Source organism: Mirounga angustirostris, unplaced genomic scaffold, assembly GCF_029215605.1.
Source record: "Mirounga angustirostris isolate CCGP_5_RB_7025 unplaced genomic scaffold, mMirAng1.0.hap1 SCAF_2, whole genome shotgun sequence".
NCBI classification, from domain to species: Eukaryota; Metazoa; Chordata; class Mammalia; order Carnivora; family Phocidae; genus Mirounga; species Mirounga angustirostris.
In genome coordinates, this window is record NW_026991710.1 from 106659483 (window position 1) to 106687195 (window position 27713).

General features: G+C 36.4%; 1 protein-coding gene across 6 annotated transcripts in view; it reads left to right on the forward strand.

Annotated features, from left to right (window-relative positions):
* The window catches only part of INTU (inturned planar cell polarity protein), an 84433-nt gene extending 56720 nt beyond the window's left edge, over positions 1-27713 (forward strand). For 2 of the 6 annotated variants that reach the window (XM_045880478.2, XM_045880479.2), the window contains 9 exons: positions 2079-2268; positions 3955-4008; positions 9195-9257; positions 10085-10306; positions 11135-11617; positions 13928-14025; positions 17748-17937; positions 21125-21282; positions 24646-27713. In XM_045880478.2, the coding sequence (XP_045736434.1) occupies positions 2079-2268; positions 3955-4008; positions 9195-9257; positions 10085-10306; positions 11135-11617; positions 13928-14025; positions 17748-17937; positions 21125-21282; positions 24646-24757 (1570 nt within the window). In that variant the 3' untranslated portion in view covers positions 24758-27713. Of the gene's footprint in view, positions 1-2063; positions 2269-3954; positions 4009-9194; positions 9258-10084; positions 10307-11134; positions 11618-13927; positions 14026-15970; positions 16798-17747; positions 17938-21124; positions 21283-24645 lie in introns of those variants that run through there. The other 4 variants (XM_064585035.1, XM_054508767.2, XM_064585037.1 and 1 more) reach the window with 4 other exon arrangements.

The window sequence follows — 27713 nt, forward strand, 5'->3', positions numbered from 1 at the left end:
TTTAAAACAATCAATTGGGGTTGTTCTGCAGGTTGCAATGGACTAGGTTAGGGGCAGAGGGACTCTTAATTTCTGTGAATTTCATTTTGAAATTCAGCTTCCATTGACTTGGAAGTATCGCCAAATTGGCAGCAAATTTTAGATTCTTCTTGTTCTAGTGAGAAAGGCAAACTAAGATAGTAAATGTGAAGATCCATTGAGTTCTTAAGACCAAGAAGCAATAAGGATCCAAGATGTTGTTAGTAGTCATTTTGTAGCAATTTTTAATAAGCCTTTTTCTAATTATGAAAGATATTAAAGGCACATTGTGAAAAATTATGATAAGACTAAAAAGACTTAATTTTTTGTAAGTTGTAAGCTGGTTATTTCCCTGTGAGGCATAGAAAATTGATTATATATTGACAAAGTTTAATGTTGTGATCAAAGATATGTTTCCTTCACTATTCCCAGCCAAACTATCAGCAAATTCTGAACAGTCTCTCTCTAAAACATATCTCAAATCCATTCATTTCTCTCCAACTTCACTGTTACCCTGCCCAGCCACCAGCATCTCTCACTACTAAAACTAATGTAACTGGTTTCCTTGCCTCCGTTCTTGCCACTTTAATAAATTTCTAAATGCAATTAAAATTGATCTTTTTACAGGGGTGCCTGGGTGGCTCAGTCATTAAGCATCTGCCTTCGGCTCAGGTCATGATCCCAGGGTCCTGGGATCGAGCCCCGCATTGGGCTCCCTGCTCGATGGGAGGCCTGCTTCTCCCTCTCCCGCTCCCCCCCTGCTTGTGGTTCCTCTCTTGCTGTCTCTCTCTGTCTGTCAAACAAATAAATAAAATCTTAAGAAAAAGAAGTGTTCTTTTTACATTATAATCTGGCTCCTACACACCTTTCTGATTTCACATCTGAAACCACAGTCTGTTCTGCTCTGCGGGTACCCTCGCCAACCTTGTTCCCACCCTACAGCTTTTGTGCTTTTTCCTCTCACTGGATCTTCTTGACATTGGGATCTCAGCTTGAATACCCATTCTCAAAGACTCTTCCCCAACTTTTGATCTAAATTAGCCAACCAGTCACATCACCCATTCACATGATCCTATTCTCTGTATGGCCCTTTGTATGAGTTCATGTTTTTACTGTTTGTTCATTTGTTGTCTTTCTCCATCAGAATGTGAGCTCCATGGAAGCAGAGACCTTGTCTTTTGTCTTGATATTTTAATTACTGTGCCTCCGACAGTGAGAATAGTGCCTAGAATATAGTTGGCACTCAAGCTATTTGTTGAATGAATCCATGAATATTAGTCTGATGTATTAATGGTATATATACTAGTTATCGTGTTATCCAGAGGGCTATTCCAATGAATGGTTGCAGGCAATGCCGTATTATTTTTACATGGCTAAAACCAAATGTTTAGTCTGTCTCCCCTTTCTCTCTCTCTCTCTCTCTTTGAGTTCAATAGTGTTGCCTTCATTAGTGAAGAGGGGAAAATTACTTGGGCTAATTATGTGCTTTCTGTATTCAGTAAGTAATAAACATAATAAGTACTTATTATGTACTAGGTACTTCACATGTGAGTCACGTTGTATCCCCATTTTTAGAGATGGAAACAAAAGTTCAGAGAAAGGTTAGATGATCTTCCTGAGATACCTACCTAGTAAAAGCAGTGATAAGATTCAAAGCCCGATATGTTCTATTACAAAGCTCAAAATCTCTTTATTATTCCATCTTGCCTGAAAGATATTGGGAGTTTAAATGGTTAAGAGATAAGTAAAAGCAACTTACTTGCCCCCTCCGACAAAAAGGGTACTTCCAGCCCATTCTATTGTAGATACACCATTTGTGTTAGCCCTGTGGTTCTTCCATAATACCATCTACTCAGTACACTTGAAAGTAGGTTTTTGGGTAAAAAATATTGACAGGATGAAATTCTTAACACATTCCATCAGTAACATAGCAGTAATTCTTCATAAGGAGTAAAGAAGAGAGCCTGTGTAGTTGGGAAAGATCCAGTCTCTTTAGGAGCATACAAAAGATAACCACCGTTTTCACATGTTGTTCTGACTTACAGCTCTTGTTTCTTCAGTGCCTTTTGCCAGGTTGAAAATGTTCCTCGTTTGGATCATTTTTTCAACTTGTTCTTTCAAAGAGCACTTCAGCCTGCTAAACTACATTCCGGTGCCAGTCTGAGCGCACAACAATATGATGCTTCCAGTGCAGTGCTTTTAGACGGTCTCCCTGGAGTTCGATGGCTCACGCTTCCGCAGGAAATCAAGGTAATCTCGGGGGTCATAAATAAAAGTCAGAACCAGTGCCTTGTGATTTTTTAATTTTCTCTCTTTTTTCGACTTTTTGTTATTTTCAGGATTGTGGGTAAGAGTTAAAAGAAGCCATTGGTTAGTGAGGTAAGAGCTCCAGTACAGTGAACTTAGAAAGATAAATATTTCTTTCTAAATAGAAATTAGATCTCTCATCTTACTTTAACATTTAAGCGTTTTCCAAACTTATAATGCGTTTCAGAAATCATAATTATGTGGTATGTCTTCCTTTTTTTTGTTTGTCAGATGTTCTTTTTTTTTAAATGTCATTTTTCCTAAGGTACACTGGAATAGTTTAAGAGAAAAGATACTTTGCAGGGCGCCTGAGTGGCTCAGTCGTTAAGCATCTGCCTTCCGCTCAGGTCATGATCCCAGGGTCCTGGGATCGAGCCCCGCATCAGGCTCCCTGCTCAGCGGAGAGCCTGCTTCTCCCTCTCCCACTCCCCCTGCTTGTGTTCCCTCTCTTGCTGTGTCTCTCTCTGTCAAATAAATAAATAAAATCTTAAAAAAAAAAAAAAGAAAAGATGCTTTGCCTGTTGTCTTAAGGAATGTCAAGAAACAATTACAGTAACCTTGTACATTAGCCTATAGAGTTCAATAATGGGAATAGCAACCTTAAACATTAACATTTGTGAGATCAAAATTCACAAGTGGGTAATTTTCTTTTTGTCCTTTAGTTTTTCACAAGAGAAACCATAGCCCCAAAAGGAGTACATGAAATATTTGCTAGATAAAAGTGTAGGTCACAAATGAGTAATAAGTAAATGTGTGAAAAGCATTGAAAAGCATGACTAATGTTTCCAAAGCTTTAGTCATCTCAGTAAGACACAGTTTGTGCAACAGTCCTGCAGAGAGTGCCTTGGCCCTTAAAAGAAAAAAAACGGATTCTTTTCCACAAATCACATATATGCTACAACCTTTAATTGCCAATAGTTTTCAATTTATATATATGCATTACAGATTAAACTACAAATTAAATTTATTCTGTTTTTAAATTTTGAATGCTTCGTGGAGGAACAAATGCATGAAAGAGTTCAGGCAATTTCCATAGAAACGAAAGCTAAATCCTAAGTAAGATTTTTCTAATAACTCTGTAGGGAAGCTAAACTGTGCCAGATTCCGGGGGAACACTTGCCTTCATGTTTTAGTCCATAAATAAAGAGAGTCCTTTTATATAGAATGTAAGAAAGACACAGGGAAGGATGTTGATATTTTCAAAGAATCTAACTGTTGAGAAATACACAGGAAATGGAAGGGGGAAAAAAGCCTCAAAATAGATTGGGTACATTAAGATTGATTATTTTTCTCTTAAGAATTTTAATAGGTTCAAAAATTTTCTAACTCAAAACTGGAAAGCAGTTTTTAACCTCATAAATTATTTTGCATTGAATACAGAGTGAAACTCATTTTGCAATAATCTAGATTTAATTGAAAAGTGACTGTATGTTAAATAAATTTTTTTATGTAATTCCAAAGCTTAAAAGCAACATGTTCTATTTTGGGACATTTCTTAAATATCACAAAGGAGAAAGATACTTACTCAATTCTTCAACTAATTATTAAGCACTTTTATGAGGCCATTACTAAACAATAACTAATATGAGTTAAATGGTTTGTGTTACTTTTTTTTTTCTTTTCACATAGATGGACCTAGACACAGCATTGAGCGACTTGGAGGCTGCAGATTTTGCAGAACTGGTGAGAGAACCAATGGATTTTAGGAAAGGCTCAATGTTGATTTCATATTTTATAAATCAGCCATTATTCTAAATATTTTTCAAGTGGGCATGTAATAATCTTGAACTATGTAGCATTGGGTCTCTATTTTGACATGAACAGAATCTATTTTGCTTGCCTTAAAATTTTCTACTCAGTTAAAAATTTGTTACATAATGTATACATAATGATTAATTGCATTTAGAATCAATAAGAACCAGTCTTTGAGAGAAAGTACATACATTAATAGTAAAGTAAATAATTGAATTGTAATACTGAAATAAGTAAAAACCCTATAGATACAAATTTCAATTAGAAGTACCAGTATGGTTTTTAATCTTTTTTAAAAAAATATATTTCCTAGCTCCGTCCGATAAAAAGGCCTAGAAATAGTGGTCATCTCAGTAGTGATGAATGCCATTAGCACCCAGGCTATGGCATATAAATAATACTTCTCACTAAAAGGAACCAAGACTCCTAAGAGAAATGGCTGATTGCAAATTTGGGGCTGAAAATAATAAAAGATAAGCCTGACAACGTCTTGTTACTTCAGAAATCCAGAAAGCTTTAAAAAATACTGGGGTTAATGTAGGGTTCCAGTAATTAGGAGACAACTTGAAGAGGCTCCCACTTGAGCATCTGTAAGTGTAATAACTGCAGCAGATTGAAACCCATCAGATATGTTGAAGTCCATGAGTTCATAATTATACTCAAGAAAAAAAGAAACTTCTTGGTCAACTTTGGAGGATGCTAGGGAACCAATTCATTACTGTGAAAACTGGCAACAAAGAGAAGGAAACAAACATTTATCTGCCCTTCTATCTGAACCATACCTCAAGGTTACCAAATAGAGATGAGGGGGAGTTCTCTTTATGGAAGTATTCTACTTAACATACCAAGAAAGAATGACAGAACTGGAATATTACCGTATTGCAATTTTCACAATGAATTAATGGGTCTAAGCAAAGGTCATCAGTAGTTGTTACTATCATGAAAATGAAGACAACCAAGTAGTATGTGGCTCATGATGGAAGCACACAAATTACTTATAAAATATTTTTGATGAGGTCTCAAGATCTAACTACCACTATATACGAAATACTAGGGACAGGGACATGTTAAATGACCCCATTGGGGGGGCGAGATTATAATCATCAAATCCAGACTAGGAAACACAATAAGACAATTTCTTCAACAAATAAAAGGGAGCGGGGAGAAACTGAGAGAGCCTATCAGTCACAAGAGACTTAAGAAACATATCAACCAATTTTAATATGTGGACCTTACTTGGATCCTGATTCAAACAAACAAAATTTTTAAAAACATCGACGAGAATTGTGGAAGACTGATGAATCACAGACCTGTACCTCTGAAACAAATAATACATTATATGTTGTTTAAAAAAAGAAAAAAAAGAAGATAGTAGGAAGGGAAAAATGAAGGGTGGGGAATTGGAGGGGGAGACTATGGACTCTGAGAAACAAACTGAGGGTTCTAGAGGGGACGGGGGTGGGGGGATGGGTTAGCTTGGTGATGGGTATTAAAGAGGGCACGTTCTGCATGCAGAACGCAAACGATGAATCATGGAACACTACATCAAAAACTAATGATGTAATGTATGGTGATTAACATAACAATAAAATAAAATTTGAAAACAACATCTACGAGACAATCAAGGAAATATAAACACTGATGTTGGATATTAGGTGAGAATAATTTTTTTAAATCCTTCTGTTTTAGAGATATACTCTGAAGTATTTACAGATAAAATCATATAACATCCGTTACTGGTTTTGAAATAATTCAGCAGGGAGAGGAAAGAAGGAGAGAGGGATATTGATGAGACAAGATTAGCCATGGACTGGTCATAGTTAAAGCTGGGTGATGATGGGCACATAAGAGCTAATTACACGATTCTATGTTTGTATTTGCTAAAATTGTCGGTAAGAAAAGTTCTTTTAAGGGGTGCCTGGGTGGCTCAGTTAAGTATCTAACTCTTGGCCTCAGCTCAGGTCTTGATCTCAGGGTCATGAGTTCAGGCCCCCCATTGGGGTCCACGTGGGGCATGGAGCCACTTAAAAAAAAGGAAGAAAAATTCTTTTAAAAGTAAATGGTGGGGGGAGAGGGGACCTGGGTGGCTCCGTTGGCTAAGTGACCTGATTTCAGCTCAGTCATGATCTCAGGGTGCTGGGATGGAACCCTGCCCCAGCCCTGGAGGGAATCTGCTTGAGGATTCTCTTTCTCCCTCTGCCTCTCACCCCCTCTTTGCGTGCGCATGCTCTCTCTCTCTCTCTCAAATAAATAAATCTTTAAAAAAAGTAAATGGGAAATTGGGATGTAGAAGCAGTGAGTGCTGGATCATAAGAAGATTGCTGGTAAAATCTTGATTGCTTTAAGAGTACCTTAGTCTTTTTTTTTTTTTTTAAGATTTTTATCTTAAAAATTTATTATTACAAGCAGGGAGAGCAGCAGAGGGAGAGGGAGAAGCAGGCTCCATGGGGCTCCATCCCAGGACCCCAGGATCCTGACCTGAGCTGAAGGCCGACACTTAGCCACCCAGGTGCCCCAAGAGTGGCTTAGTCTTAACTAAGATCCTGAGCAAATGGAAGCATATTTTGTTTGTAAAAATAATGGAAACTTAAACGTGGTGAACTCCTCATAGGTCATAAATCTTTTCACTGATGGAGAATGTTTAGATAGACACTAAGCATTAGGAACAGTTTAAAGTATTAAAATATCCAGGTTTTAGGAACTTATATTATTATTATTTTCATTAAAACTCTAATTCCTGATTTATGTAACATCACTTTAATGATCAGTGGAACTAACAATATTTTCTATGATTAGACAAAGATCTGTTGAGATTCCTTGGATACAACATCAAGACACAATCTATAAAGAAAGAAGAAAAATGATAAATTGAGAATGTAAGATGGTACAACTACTTAGGAAAACAGTTTGGCAGTTTCTTAATAACCTAAATATATACCTACCACATGATTCAGTCATTCTGTTCTTCCAATTACCCAAGAGAAATGAAAGCCTATGTCAATACTAGACCTATACACAAATATTCATAACAGCTTCATTTGTAATAGCCAAAAGAAAACTGGAAACAATTCAGGTAACTCAAGTGTCTATCAGTGGGTTAATAGACAGACATATCGTGGCATGTCCATGCAAGGGAATACTACCCAGCAAAAAATTTGGCAGCAGTGTTGATGGAATTGTTATATATCTTGATTTTGGTGATACTTAACATAGCTATACACATTTGTTGAAACTGGCAGAATAGTGGTACCTGGGTTGCTCAGTTGGTTAAGTGGCCTACTCTGGGTTTTAGCTCAGGTCATGATCCCAAGGCCCTGGGATCGAGCCCTGCGTTGGGCTCACGCTCATCGTGGAGTCTACCTGAGGATTCTCTCCCTCTCTCTCTGTGCCCTTCCCCTGCTCTGTCTCTCGAATAAATAAATAAATCTTTTTTAAAAATTGGCAGAACAATTCACAGTGAATTTTACCTTAAAAAATGAAAATAAGGGTCTATTCTAAACCTTCTGTGAAATTAGATTTAAGATTTAATCTTGTATCCTAATTTTGTTTTCTTTAGTTTTAAAAATTATTATTAAGGTATAATTTATATTTGGTAATAAATTCTTCTGTGCCCCTTTATAGTCAACCCCTCTTCCTACCTCCAGCCCTTGGCATTTGTGTTGTTGATTTGTTTTTTGTCCCCAGAATGTCCTATAAATTGAATTAGATAATAGGTAATTTTGGGGGGGCCTGACTTAGTTCACTTAACATAATGCATTTGAGATTCATTCATGCCATTGTATACATCTGTAATTTTGTCCTTTTTATTGCTGAGTAGTATTCCATTGTATGAATGTATCACACTGTTTATCCGTTTCCCAGCTGAGAAATAATTAGGTTATTTCTAGTTTTTTAGTTTTCCTTAGGTTTCATTGCCTTTTTTATTTTTAAGATTTTATTTATTTATTTGACAGAGAGAGAGAGAGAAAGCATAAGCAGAGGGAGCAGCAGGCAGAGAGAGAAGCAGGCTTCCTGTGGAGCAGGGAGCCTGATGCAGGGCTCGATCCCAGGACCCTGGGATCATGACCTGAGCCGAAGGCAGATGCTTAACTGACTGAGCCACCCAGTCATCCCTCGTTGTTTTTGTTTTTTTTTTTAATTACAAAATTAATACATGCATATTGGGTAAAATGCAAGTGTGATTATTAAAAACAAATGTCCCACCTCCTCATCCCTCTCTCCCAGTTCTATCCCTAATTGTAACTGTTCTTACAGTTTTCTTACAGTTTGAAACATATTCTTCCAGACTTTTTGCTATACACATATGTACATAGGTACATACACAGCAGCACACATGTATACACATACAAGTATATCATTGGGGGTGGTATTCTTTTTTAAAAATTAGATCATAGTGAGTATTTTGTTCTGTGGCTTGCATTCTTTGCTCAGCAGTATACCCTAAAACCTTTTGTGCCTGCTCATATAGATCAACCTTATTTTTTTAACAGACCTATGATAGTCCATGGTATGAACATACGTCATTTTATTAACCATTCTCCATTGTTGCACTTGACTTTATCTCCAATTTTGCATATTACAAATAGTTCTGCTACTAACTTTTTATACAAAAATCTTGATTCTCCTGTTTGAGCATTTCTGTAGATTTTTAGAACTGGAATTACTCAAAGGGTATATTTAATTTTTTTATATATACGAATTAGTTGCTCCCAAATAGGTTGTATCAAATTTTACTTTCAAAAATATTATTTGGAAATTTAAAAAAATCATTCAAAAATATTATTTGGTAGTATAGGATATTTTAGATGATGTATAGTAGAAGCTTTTTGTCTTGATAGACATGTTTTAATCCCTCTTGCACTAACTAATCTTATGTTCTATTCTTAGAGGTCTCTAATCAACAGTATCTTAAAAGATTAAAAAAAAATTGTTTTCAGTCAAAAATACATGCACATTATCTTTCACCCTAATACCCTGGTATATTCATTTCTAAAGAAGGCACTATGAAAAGTTCAGTTATGAAATTATATAATTGCCATTTTAACCATTGTAGCCTAAGATTTTTTTTATCATGAAAAAACAAAGAATATAAATCCATTGTGGTTTTTCTTCTCCAGTCTGAGGATTACTATGACATGAGGCGGCTGTATACAATTTTAGGATCTTCTCTATTTTACAAGGTAAGTTGAAGCTTGAAATTTTTATAAATGTCCAACTGCTATATGAACAGACCTAAAGTGAATTTTCTCAAACTTCTACTAACATGAAAAATACATTTATCCCTTTTCCTTTGAATGTAGTTACTGTTAAATTAAAGTCTTAAAAAAAAAAAAAAGCTGGTACCTACATATTTACAAATACAATAAATATTTCTGATTTTATGACATTCTAAAGCATTTGCAAATGTGTAAAGGAGAAACAATACTCAAGGAACCAAATGCGTAAGAGAGAAAAGCAATACTTTCTTGATTTATTTTTGCAACAGTGCACTTTTTTTCTTATCTTCAGACATAAACATGTATCTTTTTAGTAAATCTAACATTTAGTTGACTTCCATATATAGCAAATTAAGCATCAAATGAATTTAAGTATTTTCATATTTCAAGAAGATTTTTAAACACAATTTAAAACATAGCTAAAGAAGAATCCGACAGTACAGAGTGGTACACAGTGAAAAATAAGTCTCTCCTCACCTTACCTCTTGCTTTTCTTCTCCACTTTCCATCCTCAGAATTCAGTTCTTTTCCAATGTTGCCAAACACTCAGGCCTATACTACTCAGGTGACGTTGCTTGGTGCTAAAGTCTATCTGTTGTTGACTTATCATAAATCTTGGATCTCTAATTGACCTCAGGAAAAAAAAACATTTATTTTTACTATGTCTTTATTCCATTTGAAACTGGAATATTTTAAGACAACTGAAGTACCCAAGAAACTCTTAGAAATATATTATGGCATTATTGCTTTATATCACTAGTTGACTCTTGTTCTTTGTGGTTAAATTCAAGGGTTATTTAATATGCAGTCATTTGCCTAAGGATGATCTTACTGATATTGCTGTGTACTGTCGCCACTACGGCCTACTGCCTTTAGCAGCAAAACAAAGAATTGGTCAGTTGGTTATATGGAGAGAAGTGTTTCCGCGACATCACCTCCAACCTTCTACAGACTCAAACACTGAAGTCTTTCAGGAACCTGAAGGGAGATATTTTTTGCTAATTGTTGGATTGGTAAGTTTACCTTGGTTTCTGTGTGTGTGTCTGTGTATGTCTGTGTTTTGGGGTTGGGTTTTTTTGGCCATTTACTATCTAAAATATATACACAAACGAACATAATAATTTAAAATTATGAGCATGTCAGATACCAGTATTCAAGAAAATGTTATATGTCCCTTATTCCTTTTCTTTTGCATCCATTTAATACTCATGGAGAAATATTAATGAAATCCAGAATAAGATTTTATCAGGTTCTTAAGATCTTTTGTTCTCATTTCTGTAGTGGTTTTATCCTCTGGTTTGTCTTGGGAAATAGAGACATGAAAAGGATATAGAATCAGAATAAACATGTCATTGTAAATGAAAGGACTTCCAATAATTGTGGCTCTTTGAAAACTACCTTGTGCCATGTGCCAGAAGTGGTAGTTGATGGTATACCAGGAGAAGGCAATATGAATGAGGATTTGTTTTCAAGGATGATCAAGGGGCGTCTGGGTGGTTCAATCGTTAAGCGTCTGCCTTCAGCTCAGGTCATGATCCCAGGGTCCTGGGATCGAGCCCCGCATCGGGCTCCCTGCTCTGCGGGAAGCCTGCTTCTACCTCTCCCACTCCCCCTGCTTGTGTTCCCTCGCTGTCTCTCTCTCTGTCAAAAAATAAATAAAATCTTTAAAAAAAAAAGATGATCAAGAAGCATTGAGAATAACTAACAAAGAAAGGGAGGAAGGAGTTTTTAATAATCATATGATTATGTCATATGTTTTTAGTATTCATAAATGTATACATGCATGCTACATATAAACATTTTCATGTAGCTAAACCTGTATTAATATTTTTTTCTTATAGAAGCATTATATGTTATGTGTACTATTAGAAGCTGGAGGCTGTGCATCCAAAGCTGTTGGGAATCCTGGACCAGACTGTATCTATGTGGATCAGGTCAAAACAACTCTTCACCAACTGGAAGGAATAGATTGTCAGATCAATGAACGGCTAACATCTTCTCCAAGCCCCTGTTTGTCTTGTGCTGACTGGTTCCTTACTGGATCACATGAAAAATTAGATAATTTGACAACCTCACCTATCCTCAGTAGGCTTCCAGGTACTTCCAAGGTAGCAACCTCTCCAACATGCAGAAGAATTCTTTTTGGTGACTATTCCTTAAAGACACGTAAGCCCAGTCCTTCCCAGAGCAGTGGAGGATCTGACAATGGCTGTGAAGGTGGAGAAGGTGTTGGCCTGAGCCCCCACACTATACCCAATGCCATATGGAAACAAAGAGAATCTCAGGGCTCTGATGGTCCAGAAGAAAGTGGGGCCTTGCTTAAGGTGTGTGTTCATTCAAGTGTGTACATTTTGGGAGTAAAGCTGTCTTTTAAGTTCTTATTTTATAAATGCAAGAAATTTTTTTTATATTCAGTTAGCCAACATATAGTACATCATTAGTTTTTGAGGTAGTGTTCAATGATTCATTAGTTGCGTATATACACCCAGTGCTCATCACCACATGTGCCCTCCTTAATACCCATCACCCGGCTACCCCATTCCCCCAACCCCCTCCCCTCTGTAACCCTCAGTTTGTTTCCCAGAGTCAAGAGTCTCTCATGATTTGTCTCCCTCTCTGATTTCTTCCCATTCAGTTTTCCCTTCCTTCCCCTGTGGTCCTCGGCACTATTCCTTATGTTCCACATATGAGTGAAACCATATGATAATTGTCTTTCTCTGCTTGACTTATTTCACGTAGCATAATCCCCTCCAGTTCCATCAATGTCAATGCAAATGGTAGGTATTCATCCCTCCTGATGGCTGGGTAATATTCCATTGTATATATGAACCACATCTTTATCCATTCATGTTGTGGACATTGCTGCTATGAACATTGGGGTGCGTGTGCCCCTTCTTTTCACTACATCTGTATTTTGGGGATAAATACCTAGTAGTGCAATTGCTGGGTCATAGGGTAGCTCTATTTTTAACTTTCTGAGGAACCTCCATACTTTTTTCCAAAGTGGCTGTACCAACTTGAATTCCCACCAACAGTGTAAAAGGGTTCCCCTTTCTCCACATCCTTGCCAACAATTTGTTGTTTCCTGTCTTGTTAATTTTAATGCAAGAAAATTTTTAATGGCAAATCATTCTTCGTTCGAACTAGTGGTATTTTTGGTTACTGTTGGCAAACCGGTGATTTAGAACCAAAAAGAGAAAGAAATATCGAGTAATAAAATAGTAGCATCCAGGACAGCTGCTTGACACTACTTACAAGTAGGGAAATTGCTTAATCCTGCTTTCCCTGTTCATCTTCCTTCTGTATTCAAGTGTTAACTGGAAACATCGTAGTTGTGGGGGATTTTAGAGGGCTGATCTGACTAAATAACCAATAAAATATTCAGCAGAAACAAAAAATCAGAAATTTATATATAAATATATAAATGTAAAAAAATATATATAAGTATATATGTGTAAATATTTGTGTGTGTATGTGTTACTCTACAGGTTTTTATAGGGTTTTTTTGTTTTATTTTGTTTTTATCTGCTTCTGTGAAGGTCTGGTCTCCATAGTCAAGAATTTAAAATGTGATTATAAAGCAAAGAGAATGTTCATTTTTCAGATTGTTTGTTTTTATGATTTTTCCATGTTTTTTCTCTACAAAAATACCATAACATATCCAAATGATCATCACAGTAATCACCCTGGGGGATCTTATACTTATTCTAATGATGCTTTTCTTTCAGAACACTTTTGAAACTGTCATTTGGGTTGGTGGAGGTGATGCCAACAAGGCATGGAGAAGGAGGAATCTGAGAAGGGGCACAAATAAGACAGGAGATTCTGAGTGTCATGGCATAAATAGCCATAGATTCCATCTTCTAATTCCAAACAATACAGCACTCTTGGAGCCCTAGGTGGATGTATTTAGGAAATACATTCTTATTCGTTATCCCAGTCAGTGAAATTGGTAGGAAGCATAATTTAGGGGGTAATAGATTTAAAGAGCCATGAATTGCTCTTAAGAGAAATTGAATCAGGGCGCCTGGGTGGCTCAGTCAGTTAAGCATCTGCCTTCAGCTGAGGTCATGATTGCAGGGTCCTGGGATCGAGCCCCGCATCGGGCTCCCTGCTCCGCAGGAGGCCTGGTTCTCCCTCTCCCACTCCCCCTGCTTGTGTTCCCTCTCTCACTGTGTCTCTCTGTCAAAGAAATAAATAAAATCTTTAAAAAAAGAGAGAGAGAAATTGAATCAATCTTTATGACTGAGCCATTAAACAAATTTGATTGAACATCTACTATGTGCCAAGGGCCATGCTACACAGAGGAGATACAAAGCTGGATAAGATACAGCCCATGGCTTTGAGAAGTACAGTCTAGAGAGGGAGGCAAGTGCATATACATATAAAATGTAACAAAACTTGATAATGGCTCTGGTAGGTTTTCAAGAAGAACTATCATGTCCTAAGACATGGCCTGAGATCACTGTTAGCAAAGGATAAACCAAGAGGTACAAGTTAGCATCAAAAATATTTAAAGGAAACATTGCAAAATAGTAAGTAGTTCTCTTAGAAGGATTTTCAGATTTTACACTATTTCTGCTTTTTGATTCCATTCTTAGATACAAACTGATCTACTTAACTGTATTTTTCAGGTCACTAAAAAGAAGGCTACTCTTCCAAATCCATTTCATTTGGGGAACTTGAAAAAGGACCTTTCAGAAAAAGAACTGGAAATATATAACACAATGAAGTAAGAAACTTCCTTATAATATTCTTTTTCACTTAAACATCGTGTCTTTGAGAAAATTTTACAATAAGAAAGTACAAATCCATACCATATAGAGATTTAATTCAAAAATGTAATTAGGATATATCTTAACATTATTAAAGATAGTGTCTATGCTAATTTACTAATGTTTTTCATTGCACGTATAGGGAATATGTACTCTTATTACAAAAGATAAAAAAAAATAGAGTAATGTTTCAAAATGTGAAAGTCCCCCTTTATCTCTTTTCCACTGGTAACCTCCCTTTTGTATGTCTAATTTTTAAATTATAGAATTTACTATTTTTAGACTTTGGTGGATTCTGTGGTCTGCTGCCCAGATACCCCATAGCCCAGGGTACTCCTTCCCAGTGCTGGGGGTTGGGGGGTAATGGGTGTTAACTACTTACAGCTGAGTCCCTCACTGGCCTTGTTCTCTTTGGAAGTTTATTGACTCAGCCAAGATTACAGTATCTCCTGGGAATAGCCCACATCTAGTGACTAATAGATAAGTGAATACAAAGACTTGACAACTCTAAAAGGCCATCCAGGCTTCAAAGTTCCAAGTAGTATCTGCTGAGACCTTTGCTTTGACTGCAGTGTGGTTCAGCTTCTCCTTTGCTCAGTCCTGCTTCCTTCACACTTCCCCCCACAGGTGGTGTTCCCCAAAGTTCTCCCTAATAAACTTGCTCGCTGCATATCTCTCAGAGTCTCTCATTTTAGAAAAGAGATGAAACTTCAAACTTACATTAAGTAAGGAATTCTGAAGTAAAAGGAACTGAGTGAGAGGAGCATTTTCATCAACTTAAGTTGTCTATAATTATTAAAATATAAAATGTTGCATATTCACTTCTTGTGTAGCTATTACATGGTGACAAGCAGATCTGTCTGAGCTTTGCCTGATGTTTAATTATATCGTGTGAGATCAATTAGTAAATAACAAACACAATTGCACACTTTTATTTGAACAAGCAGACATGTACAAATAGAAATCATACAAAAAAGTTCACTATGACCTTCTTAATCATTGAAGCATTTTATAGTAAGTTCAAATATATATGTCACAGAGTTGTCAGAAACAGCTTTTTTTCTGAAGTTAAGGCAAAAACAAGGTAATTTGATCTAATGTGTTAAATTTGGTATTTAATGCCTTCAAATATCATGGCTAATTTTTTAATAGTTAAAAATGTTTTTTAAGCAAATCTAAATCAAACCTTTGTGGAGCTTTGAAACACCTTTCCAAAACCCTAGTCTTCCATTTAACAAAAACTGCTGTGACATTTTATTACCCCTACATCTTATTTTTTTAATATGTATGTTATTTTGGCCTTATCTCTAGTAAAAGGAAATGTTTTCCAAGTTCAGTGGCTTAAACATAAATTCATATGTGATGTAAATCATAGGCTGTCTATTTAAAAAGATGATACAGATGCATATTTATTCTCTTTATTGACATGGGAAGACGTTCATACTATGTAGTTAATTTTTAAAGTGTGACAAACCAGTATATAATAGATTATCCTAATTTGTACGTACATGTTTTTGTAAAATAAAAATATATAACATGTTAAAAATAATAGTACCCACAGTTCATTTAGTAACCGAATCCTATCTATTCTACATTCTCATAATTATTTAATCCATTTAACCCTTACTCTACCTCCTGCAGATCAGGCTCCCATTCTCTAACCTGGTTTTACTGCAATAGTCTCCCAACTCACAGCCTACCCTGAATCCATTTTCTGCTGCAGGAATGATCTTTCCAAAGAATAAATCTGTCTTAATCTGTACTTTTACAAATACTGTGTCTTCCCAATGGGTAATTGCTTGTTTGATGATTTTTAAACTTTCCGTGTATACACTGAGTTAATATACTCTGAGTTTATGATTTTCTTTTTTTTTTAAAAGATTTTATTTATTTATTTGACAGAGAGAGAGCACAAACAGAGGGAATGGGAGAGGGAGAAGCAGTCTCCCCTCTGAGCAGGGAGCCTGATGCGGGGCTCAATCCCAGGACCCTGGGATCATGACCTGAGCCAAAGGCAGAGGCTTAACCAACTGAAACACCGAGGCGCCCCGAGTTTATGATTTTCAAGAGCTAGTTTTGCTCATTGTGTTGTCAGGGTTTTTTATTGTTGCTGTTATTTGCTTTTTTTGAGAGAAAGTAAAAAAGACAACAAAAATGTTAATTCTAAACCTCCCTAAAAAGGAATCTTATTAATAGCTCTTTTTAAAGAATCATTTCTGTTCTGTACGTTTTCTTGAATTTGAAGACCTCTGGATTAAAATGTATGTTTTAAATTATTTTCTTTTTTGAGTAATCATAATTCCTTTTATCTTGACAAATATTTAAGTTTTTATTAATTGAAAAATATCAGCCACCAGTTGTTAGTGAGCCAGCTACCTTCTGGAAAAGTATGAGAAAAATTTATAGATGATCTCCTTTCCTGTCTATCCCTGGTCTCAAAAGAGAACCAAGGCCAGTCACTAATAAGAAGGAGAAATTATTCTGATCCTACGGCCTAATTAACAGTTTAACAGGAGTTTAACTAGCATGGATGATTAAGGCAGGCTGTAGGCTAAGAGTGGAAATATGCCTTTTCTTTGCCCCTGTGCTTAAGGCTGGGGGAAAAAAATCAACTGGAGGGATTTCTTTTAAATAGACATTAGGATTAGAATGGGGGCAGCTTGAATGTTTGAGATACAAATGGAGAATTTCTGTCCATATGTTTAAAGATTGCCAATCAGAAGTCATCAATGGAGAGGAAAAAGCAAGGTTTAATGGAGGAAGCTTCAGAGTTAGCTCAGCTCAGCCACTTAGCTATGTGACCTGGATCAAGCAAGTTAATCTGAGATCTATGAAGATTGATTTCCTCATGGTTACAATGAGAGTAGTAATACTATTGAACATCTCACGGGGTCATTATGAGAATTAAGACTAAGGTATTTTAAAGCACCTACCCTGGCACATAGAGGGTACTCAGTATATGATTATTATTATTTTGTTGTTGCTGTTATTGTTGTTCTTTAGCTCTTCTTACCGCTGGTAGAAATAAGCAGTATTTATAGATTCTACTGGCCTGTCTGAGACCTAAATAGGGGAAGAAAGGATGGAGAAGAAAAGTGGAGAAATGAAAATAGTAAGAGAACATGGAAGGGAAGGAAGACTGTAATGATGAGTAGTAGAACACTGCAAGTAATTGCCATAGTATTCCAGAATATTAACCCAGCTTTGCAGTTGGTAATAATAATTTTATTTTTCTTCAGGATCATCAATTTGACTGTTATGCTACTAACTTAAATGTGTTTATTTTGTTGGAAGATGTTCTTGTATGTGGTCAACTCTAGGCTGATACCTTATTCATGACTCGTAGGGATCTGGGCCAGATAGGGGCTGAGTTATTTATTACCAACCATGGAAAAAGAGGGGTTTAGCCAACTTGGGTTGTTTAGCAAAGGAAAAGTTAAGTTGTTTGTATTTGGTGTATATTTATCTTCACATACCATGTGATATTTGCCTCCATTAAGGAATCGATAATAACCCTAGCCTGTACCCTAGTTAAGGAGAAAATGGGACTTAAATGGTTGGCCTAGTTTCCCTGCCCTGATTAAAAGCTTGGAGTCTACAACATTCAAAATGAAGCAATATTTTTAAGTTTACTTAAATATCTTTTTTCTTTTTTTCTTCTTTTTTTGTTCTTTTCAAGATTAACATCTGGTCCTGAGAACACACTTTTCCACTATGTTGCCTTAGAAACTGTGCAAGGGATCTTTATTACTCCTACCCATGAAGAGGTGGCACAGCTAAGTGGCTCTATCCACCCTCAACTAATAAAGAATTTCCATCAGTGTTGTCTCTCCATTCGTGCAATTTTCCAACAGACATTGGTAGAAGAGGTATAAATATAGTTTTGTCAATTCTGTTTCCAGATTTCTAAATATTCTCTCTAAAAGCTCTTTAACCAGTATGTCCAACAATGACAGTTTTTATATAAATTTTTTTTAGCAGTCACCCAATCTAACTAGAGTACACAATCTAACTTGAGGCCAAAAGGATTATACTCACAATATTTAACTTAAAAGCTTTGTTTCATAATACTGATTTTGATGTCCTGGAAAGTTATTCCAGAAAATGGAGGACCTGTGTTTTTCTATAGCAAAGTAGAATGTGGTAGTTTATAATGTAAATTAGCCTCCATGTTTGATATCTGTGAGTCAGCCATTACTTGGACAGTAGTATCTACCAGTTAAGTCTGATAATTCTTTAAGTATTCTATCAGTAGTATAAGGTATTTTGTAACATAATAGGGTAAGGTACAGTGGTAGACACAATACTGTTGCAAATGTTTTAGCCACGTGGTTCATTTCTTGCTTGCTTGTAGTAATATTGTATATAGTTAAAGAATCAATTAGATTATCTTAATGGCAGGGAAAAGTATGTGTTGATTTCTTGAAAAGGATAAACGTACAGAAGTTTGCTTGTCAATGGTCAAACATCACACAGCCAAAAACAAAAAACAAAACCCCTCTCTGAAGATGACTGTAATGTATATAGCAATATGTGTGTTAAGAATGCTAAAATTGTGAAGCACTTGGGTTTAAAGGTAGTAGACCATTGGGCTGGGAATAAGAAATCCTGGACTTGGACTGAGCCTCGACTCTTCCTATTTCCTCAGCTATAAAATAAGTAGGCTGAATTATGCTGTAGAACTCGTTCAGCAATAAAATTCTGTGTCTTGTAGGATTTTTTTTTTTAATTTTCTTTTCTTTTTTGAGAGAGAGAGCATGCAAGTGGGGGGAGGGGCATGGGGAGAGGGAGAGAGAGAATCCTGGTAGGCTCCGTGCTCAGCGCAGAGCCCGAAATGGGGCTTGATCTCACCACCCTGAGATCATGACCTGAACCGAAATCAAGAGTCAGACACTTAACCGACTGAGCCACCCAAGTGCCCCTTATAGGATTTCTTCTTTGAGCTCTCAGAAATTGGTATGCAGCAAAATGTTATGTCCAACCGTATATCTCTATGTGCTTTGTGGTCTTATGCACCTCCTTTCCTTTTAATATAACTGATAGATTCTATAAAGAAATCTTTCATTAATAGTTCAGTAATAGTAATGCAGTTATTCAGTAATAGTAATGTAAATTAGCCTTTCCCATATTATTGAACTATTGAGGTATCCACTATGCACTAGACACTACTCTGGTGCTGGGGATATAGCAGTGAACAAAGTCCCTTTCTTCATGAAGCTATTACCAGTGGGAGAGTCCGCATTGTATGAATAGAGGTCTGGGTTCTTGGATTCCCCCATGAAAGACTTAGGTGAGGATCTGTACTTGAATAAAAACAGCCAGAAGGAAGGTAGCAAGCATAAAACAGTTTATTAAGGACAGTACACTCTCAAGGTGAGAGAGTGAGCAGGCCCAGAGATGGCAACTGCACCAGGTTTAGAGGCATCTTTTTTCTTTTTTTTCCTCTTTTGAGGCATCTTTTCTTTTTATGTTTGCATAGGTTATGGGTCACAGCTAGGACAGTCTCCCACTGTGGTGGTTTCCAGTCATCTAAGGGACTCCTTCTGGTTAGGAGTAGGTCCTACTCCCAACTACTGGTCCTACAGGGTTCTTACCAGAACTGTCATGGTCATCTTCCTCCATGGAGGGGAGGGGGTTGAAACCACAATGTAAATATATTATAATGAAGCTCTCCGTTACCCTGGGGCAGTTGAAGAGGACAGCACACTTCTCCACCCATGGCTCTTGGTCTGTCAGCCCAGGGCTGTTGGAAGCCTTAATTTAGACCAAGATGTTAAAAGCCACAAAGTCAGGATGTTGTGCCCTCAGGCTTCTAATGTGTCACCTATTTATCATCACCTTTGCCTCCAGCTCATGTCTAACTAACTGCCTACTCTATCAAAGCCTGTATTCTAATGGGAAAGACTAATGAACTGGCAAGTACTATAGTATGTCAGGTAGGATAAGTTTCAAGAGGAATAGTAAGATGGGATAATATCTGAACAAAGACCTGAATGAAGTGAGGAAGCAGTCTGGAGGCAGGGCTTCCAGACAGAGGAAAACAAATGCAAGTGTGCAAAGCCACAGAAGTAGGAGTGACTGAGAATGCTGGAGCCAGCAGGGAGGAGAGTGCTAGGAGTTGAGATGGCGAAGGTTAGCAGGGCCGGATTGCACATGGCCTGATAGAGCCCATGGCCTGATAGATTTATGGACTTCGGGGTTTGTTCCAAAGGAGATGGGAAGCTCTTGGGACAGTTCTGAGAAGAGGAAGGACAGGATCCTATATTTTTGAAAGGATCACTCAGGCTACTACTGTATGAAGAACAAGCTCTGTAGGGTAGCGAGGCTGGAGGCAGGGACCAGTCAGGAGGCTATGGAAATTCTCAAAGCAAAAAAATGATAGTGGCTTCTAGATTCTGGATATATTTTGGAGGGTGAGCAAAAAGGATTTGTTGATTGATTAGAGAAGGATTTTGAGGGAAACAAAAGAAACAAGGATCACTCCACTAAGTTTTAGCCTGAGCCTTACAAAAAGTCTTTTTATTCCAAATGAGTCCTTGTTTTGCTAATAATGTAATCAATGGGAAATTTAGAGTATATGCATGAAAGGAAGAACAATACTGTTTAAGTATGTGTTTTAATTTTATTGTAAAATTATCTATTTAGTAACCTCGTCATTAGTAATCTATTTATTAAGCACCTCCTATGTACCGGGCCTTGCTGCTTCAAAACACACAAAGATGAATAGCACATTGTCTCCGCCCTGGAAAAAAGCATGTAATCTACTGGGGAAGACAGACCCATAAACTGCTAATATAATTAATGTAAATACTAATAATATAGGGCTACGAACAAAATGTTTTCTGGGAGATTTCAAGGACACTTTATCCATGGAATCTCTTAGGAGATGGTATTTAAACTAAGTATGATGAAGAACAGATATTTTCCCACAGATTAGGAAGAGTGTCGTTCCAGGCACTTAAGTATTAAGATCAGCCAATTCAAATCTGTATGTGAAAACATTTTAAAGTAACATTATTAATACCAGTTAATACTAATAATACATTTGATTTACAGAAAAAGAAAGCACTAAATCGTGGAGATCATTCAGGTTCTACAAATTCCATATCTTCTCTTAACCCTGTGAAAGAATATGGTGTGTTGTTTGAATGCTCGCCTGAAAAGTGGACGGATCAGAGAAAAGCACCACCAGTTATGGCTTACTGGGTAGTAGGGTAAGTGGGGAGAAAAAGTATTTGAAAGTGAAGTAAAAAGTTAGAAAAGTGAAAGAAAAATGGTAAAAGAGATAACCATTTTAAGATGTAGGCATGGAATTATTAATCTAACTATAATATATATTTTTAAGGCTTTTATTTCTATATTTAAGTAATCTCTCCACCCGACGTGGAGCATGAACTCATGACCCCGAGATCAAGAGTTGCATGCTCTTCTAACTGAGCCAGCCAGGTGCCCCTCTAACTACTATAATATTTTAATACATGTTAGAATGTTGTTTTATTTACTAAGTATCTCCTTTAAATTCCTCTCAAGTCTTTCTTTCTTTTTTAAAATTTATTTTTAAATTCAAGTTTAATTAACATACAGTGTTACATTAGTCTCAGGTATAAAATATATTGATGCCACAATTCTATATATTACCCAGTGCTCATCATGATAAGTGCACTCCTTATTCCCCATCACGTATTTCGCCCATCCCCCCACCCAACTCCCCTCTGGTAACCACCAGTTTGTTCTCTGTATTTAAGAGTCTGGTTTTTGGTTTGTCTCTTTTTCTTTGTTTGTTTTGCTTCTTAATGTCTACATGTGAGTGAAATCATATGGTATTTGTCATTCTCTGACTGCCAAGGCTTTTTCTATTAAAATAAAAAGCTGATTCAAATACCTTATAAAATTAACGTAGTGATACGCTAAAAGATGATTCCACAATTTTACTGCTATTCCCTTCCTTCCATCTCTCCTTCCTTCTTTTCTAACCTCTCTCCTTTCTTTTCCTCTTCCTTCTTCTTCTCCTCACTCCCATCCACCAACTACAAGACCCTGCCTGACCTAGCCCTTGCCCACCTCTTTCCGCCTTCTATCATTCCTTCTCCATCTACTCTGCACAGCCACATTGGCATCCACTGACTTGTTCCTGCAATCCATTCTGTGTGAAATGTTCTGCCTCTTAACCTTTGTATGTCTGGTTCTTTGATATTCAGATCAGTGCTAGCCTCAAAAAGAGAATCGGGATCTCTTTCCTGCATTAAAGTGGCTACTCAGTTATTATTGACCTTTTTCTTTAAATTTATTATGTTATGTTAATCACCATACATTACATCATTAGTTTTTGATGTAGTGTTCCATGATTCATTGTTTGCGTATAACACCCAGTGCTCCATTCAGTACGTGCCCTCTTTAATACCCATCACCAGGCTAACCCGTCCCCCCACCCCTCTCCCCTCTAGAACTCTCAGTTTGTTTCTCAGAGTCCATAGTCTCTCATGGTTTGTTTCCCCCACTGATTTCCCCCCTTCATTCTTCCCTTCCTGCTATCTTCTTCTTCTTCTCCTTTTTTTTCTTTTTTAACAAATAATGTATTATTTGTTTCAGAGGTACAGGTCTGTGATTCAACAGTCTTACACAATTCACAGCGCTCACCATAGCACATACCCTCCCCAGTGTCTATCACCCAGCCACCCCAACCCCCCCACCCCCCACCATTTTCTTATCTCCCCTTCACTAGAAAGTTAGCTTTATGAGGTCAGGAATTGTATCTGTCTTGTCCACCACTGGCACCTGCAACAGCACCTGGCACATAGTCACTTGATAAATATGTAACAATTTAGTAAATGGAGTTGTGCTTCACAAAATGTGGTGGTGGGAGGGTGGTATGGCAAACACAAAGATAAAGTCATAGTCATTGCATGAACGGTCTTATACCCACCAGAAGAAATATGAAATATGCTCAAATATATATGTATTTATGGATAGAGAGAGAGATTTTTTTAGATAGAATAAATTAGTTGATACAGCCAAATGCTATGGGAGTTCTGAGGAAGGGGCAAAAATCTACATTGGGATTATAAGGAAAGGCTTACAGATTCCATTTGATCTAGTTTGAAAATGAATTAGATTTGAATAGAACATTCTAGGAAAAGGATAGGATGAACAAAGACCGAAACAAGGGAAATCATAAGGCATTGCAGTTGAGTAGACTGACTTGCTAGGATAAGGGAGTGACAGATGCAAAGATAAAATGAAAGATCAGGTTGGAAAGCTAAGTTAGGACCACTGCAGAGAGCCTTCAATTCCTGACTAAGGAACTTAATTTTGAGTGAAATGTTGAGGCACTGAACGTTCTTTGAATTGGGGTAAAGAATTGGTGGAGGAAGGGACACAGAGTTAGGTGAGACCAATGTTACTAGACACCTACCATGCAGTACTAAACTATATGATAAACATTATCCAAAGCAGTATTCCTGTGTGTTGGTCCATGAGATTTAGAATCACCTGAGTCACTTGTTAAAATCAGAGATGCCTGTGGCCCACCCCAGACCTACTAACGGAATCTAGGGTAGTGGGACTCTGTAATTTTAGTAAGCTCCTTGTGATTGTGGTGTGTAACCAAGCAAGCTTGGGAGGAGCATGAGCATAAGCTCAACTCTGTGTAGTGTGATCAGAGCTGTGCTATCGGAAGATTAAGCTAGGAGCAGCAAAGGGCCTGTGGTGTGGACACAGAGAAGATAGAGATAAAAACAGGTGTACATGCAGGTATGCAGCGGAGCCTCACTACATTCACAACAATTGGACTAGAAAGAATCAAGAGGTATTGAATTATGATGATGCAGATCTATATAGAATAGAGAAATTTAAGGAAGTCAGACAAAATATCCCTGATTTAAACTGTCTGATTTACATAAACTAGTGTTGACTAAATCTTTAAAAAAATCAAAGTTTCAGTGGTATCTCCAATTCAATACTGTCTGCAAAAAGAGCAATCATACAATGTTTTTGTTGTTGTTTTTTTTAGGATTTTATTTATTTGTTTGAGAAAGAGAGAGTGACAAGAGAGCACGAGCAGGGAGGAGAGGGAGAAGCAGGCCCCCTGCTGAGCAGGGAGCCCAATTCAGGACTTGATCTCAGGACCCTGGGATCATGACCTGAGCCGAAGGCAGACGCTTAATCCACTGAGCCACCCAGGCGCCCTCATATAATGTTTTAATAATAATTAACATTTAGAAAGTAAATGGCAATGTTTAATAGCTATTGTGCTTAATGATGGTAACACAGTTGGCTTTATTGTAACAATAATGACTAAATTTAATATTTTAAAACTGAGGTATATGGTGATATATATTGATAAAATAGGCTTTTTACACCCTGGAAAAATAAAAATAATTTACCTAAGGTATATATTATTTATTTAAAAATAAATCTAGCTGTATTTCCCCCTACTATAGATTTAGATTAGTGGTTTTTAATTCACTATGAATTCTGTCGGAAACAAAAATAAAATAAAATAAATTGAAAGGCTGGATTTTTTTCCCTTTGGTTTTTGTTTTTTGAATTTCTGAAATGAGTGTGCTTTTCCTCTGCAGGAGACTCTTTCTTCATCCCAAACTTCAAGAACTTTATGTCTGTTTTCATGATTCAGTCACAGAAATTGCCATAGAAATGGCTTTTAAATTGTTCTTTGGATTAACCTTGTAGCTGTGTTTTCTTGATGCACGGCAACTGTGCGTGGAACATTGAACGGTGTTAGAATTGCTGAAACCCATACACAAGAAGATAAGGGTTAACTTCTCTTAACTGTTCAGTTTTGAACATAATAATGTTAAATATTGAGATGATATGCTCTTGGATTTGATGCACTAAATCTTATGTAGTATTGTGAGACTTTTGAAAAGATACTTGATCAAAATATATATAAAGAAGGGATTGTTAACTTATTTCCATTTTGGTATATAATGTTAATTTATTGACTAGTTTGAAATAAAATGAAGTGTTTTATATAAGATTAATGGAAGACATATTTATCTTGAAACAATACACAATTCATAAATTGTGTATTGTTCTCAAGACTAATAATAATGTCTGGTAAAAGAATCACAAAATCGGGAGGGTGTGACCAGGTCCTATAACTAATTAGTGCTGGGACCCCGAGCAAGTTTTTGTACCTCTCTGAGTTTAGAATTTTCATTACAAATGAGATGACTGTATTGAGACTTCTAAAGTCCCTCTTAAGTAAAATGTGCAGCTTTTTTTCTTCTTGCCTACTGCTCACTACCTAAATTTGTAATGTCCAAGTACTGATTCCCTATTAGGTCAAATTCTTTTCTTTAGTTTAACTGTTTTAATAGATACCTCACCGTGGGGTAGAAGAACTGAGGAATGAAAATTAAACTTATTTTTCTATTTATTTGATTCTCTTTACTATTTCAGGTCAGCTCTGTTTTGACTAGGATATAGTTTTTAAACTATTTGTACATAAACTTTTATTATTTTTCTTTTTATTGAAATATATTCAGGTATGCACACCATCTTTATATAGTTCATGAATTTCAGGACAGCTATATATAAATCTTTTTTAAAAACCTAATCATGTTAAAAACACTGAAAAAGTTGGGTTAAAGAAATCCTGTGGTGACTTCTTCTGTTAAATACTAATTTTTGCCTTATAAATATGGTTTGTTATGTATTGGGTTTTCACAAAGGAAGGTATCTTAATGAACTATAGTTTACTTGACCTTTAGTAGAGAATGAAAACTAATGGGATAAGAGTTTTCTTTGGCTGTGAGAATTTGGTGGATTGAGAAAAAAGGAAAATATAACAAAATACTGAATTTTTAATTAACATTTACCTAATGGATCCTCCTGAATTCTCACATGCCCCCAAGACTACAATACTGGGTTTTTTCTTCTTCAGGACTTAAACTTTGGAAGGGAAATTTTGCCAACGCATCTAAAGTCCGTCTCTATTGCCCTCTCCTCAAACGCCTGGAACATGAGCCCTCCAGGTTAGACCTAACTGTAAAACACAGTTGGTGCACCATTTGAAACATTTGGTCTTAGAAGAAACAGTGTTACCTCTTTATAAATCAGTTAAAGAGATTTTCACCCAGGTATTTAAAATGCAGACCACTGTATTTGTCGTCCTGTTAGTGATTTGTGGGCCTTAAATTTAGCATTTAAATCAGAGCCAGAAACTTCCGTTCTTGAAATGTACAAAATGGCTTGACATATCCTCCCCTTAAGATCACAATATTGGTCAGAATGGCAGACTCTCAACCACTGCCTTGGCCCTGCTTGTAGACATACATGAGTAATAAGGCACTTTGTTTAAAAGTATTTATTCAATGTCTTAAATTTCTTAATATGTCCCCCAAAACACCATGAGCTATTTTCAGTACTGAGATTTATTAAAAATTGTAGCTATTAGTCACCTCAGATTTTCAAACAGACTGAACTAAAACCTGGGATTTTATTATAAGGGACTTTTTTGTTTCATTTAATGAAATTTTGGTCTTTTGAACTACTTTCCTGGTATCAAAGCATCTTCAGACCACCATTCAATAACAAAAATAAAAACAAAATAGACTACTTACCTTAATAAGAGGAAAATCATTTGCTGTATTATAGATGTATACTATAATGTCCATGTTGTAGAGACATTGCATTTTTAAGAAATAAAACCAGATATCGTGGTTGTCATCTCTAAATGGATATTGAAGCATTGTAACTAAACCTAGCTGCCCATTTTTCGAAATATGTTCAGATACACATCTGAAAGATCAAGTTAATTATTGGCCAATGAGTGCCTATCTGCCACTTTATTAAAGAAAAGGGGACAATGTGACAGTGCAGATACCCCAGAGGTGTGCTTTGGCTGATACAGAAACATTCTTAAGTTGAATTTTATGTTCCCTTTCAGACTATTAATGCAAAGGATTATAGAATATCATTTTTTGAAATATCGAGTACTGTTTTATCACCATCATATCTCTTTTAGCCCCCCAAAATTACATTTTAGATTCTACACCTTCCTCCTTTCTCCCTCTCCTTTCTTTACTGTTCTTTTGTTTGTTTCTTTTTGTCAGGTTAGAAAACTGTACTTAGCAAGGGAGAGTTTCTTATTTGTGCCAAGGAACTGTTGATGAGGATACATACTGGCAAGATAGTAAATTTGCAGTGCCTGCTTTTTTATATTTCTGACACAAACGGGGAAAGTCATGAAACCAATTTACTAGGTTTGTCTGCTTTAAACATTCTTGAAAATAATATTGTGAATAATCATTTGTTGTCTGTGTAAATTCCCTCTAAATAGTGCCTGGCACATATCACGTGTGCTATAGAAGTGTTAGCTATTCCTACTACCGCCGTTTATTATTATTAAATGTCTACTGGTTAAAAAACCAAGGTGTCAGCTAAATCATACCTGCTACTGTACAAAATGTTGGAAAGAAGCTGAGAAAAAATATTCAGCACTAAACACTTTTGAGAACAAGGATGTATACTTTGGATATTTTAAAATATATTATTAAATGTTACTAAAACTTTATACACTAAACTGTGTGAAAATAATTTTGTAGAGTTGTATTTCTATATTCTCTATAGTTGAAGCTATTTTTATATTGATAGTCTTTAATAAAGATAGTTTGGAGGTTTA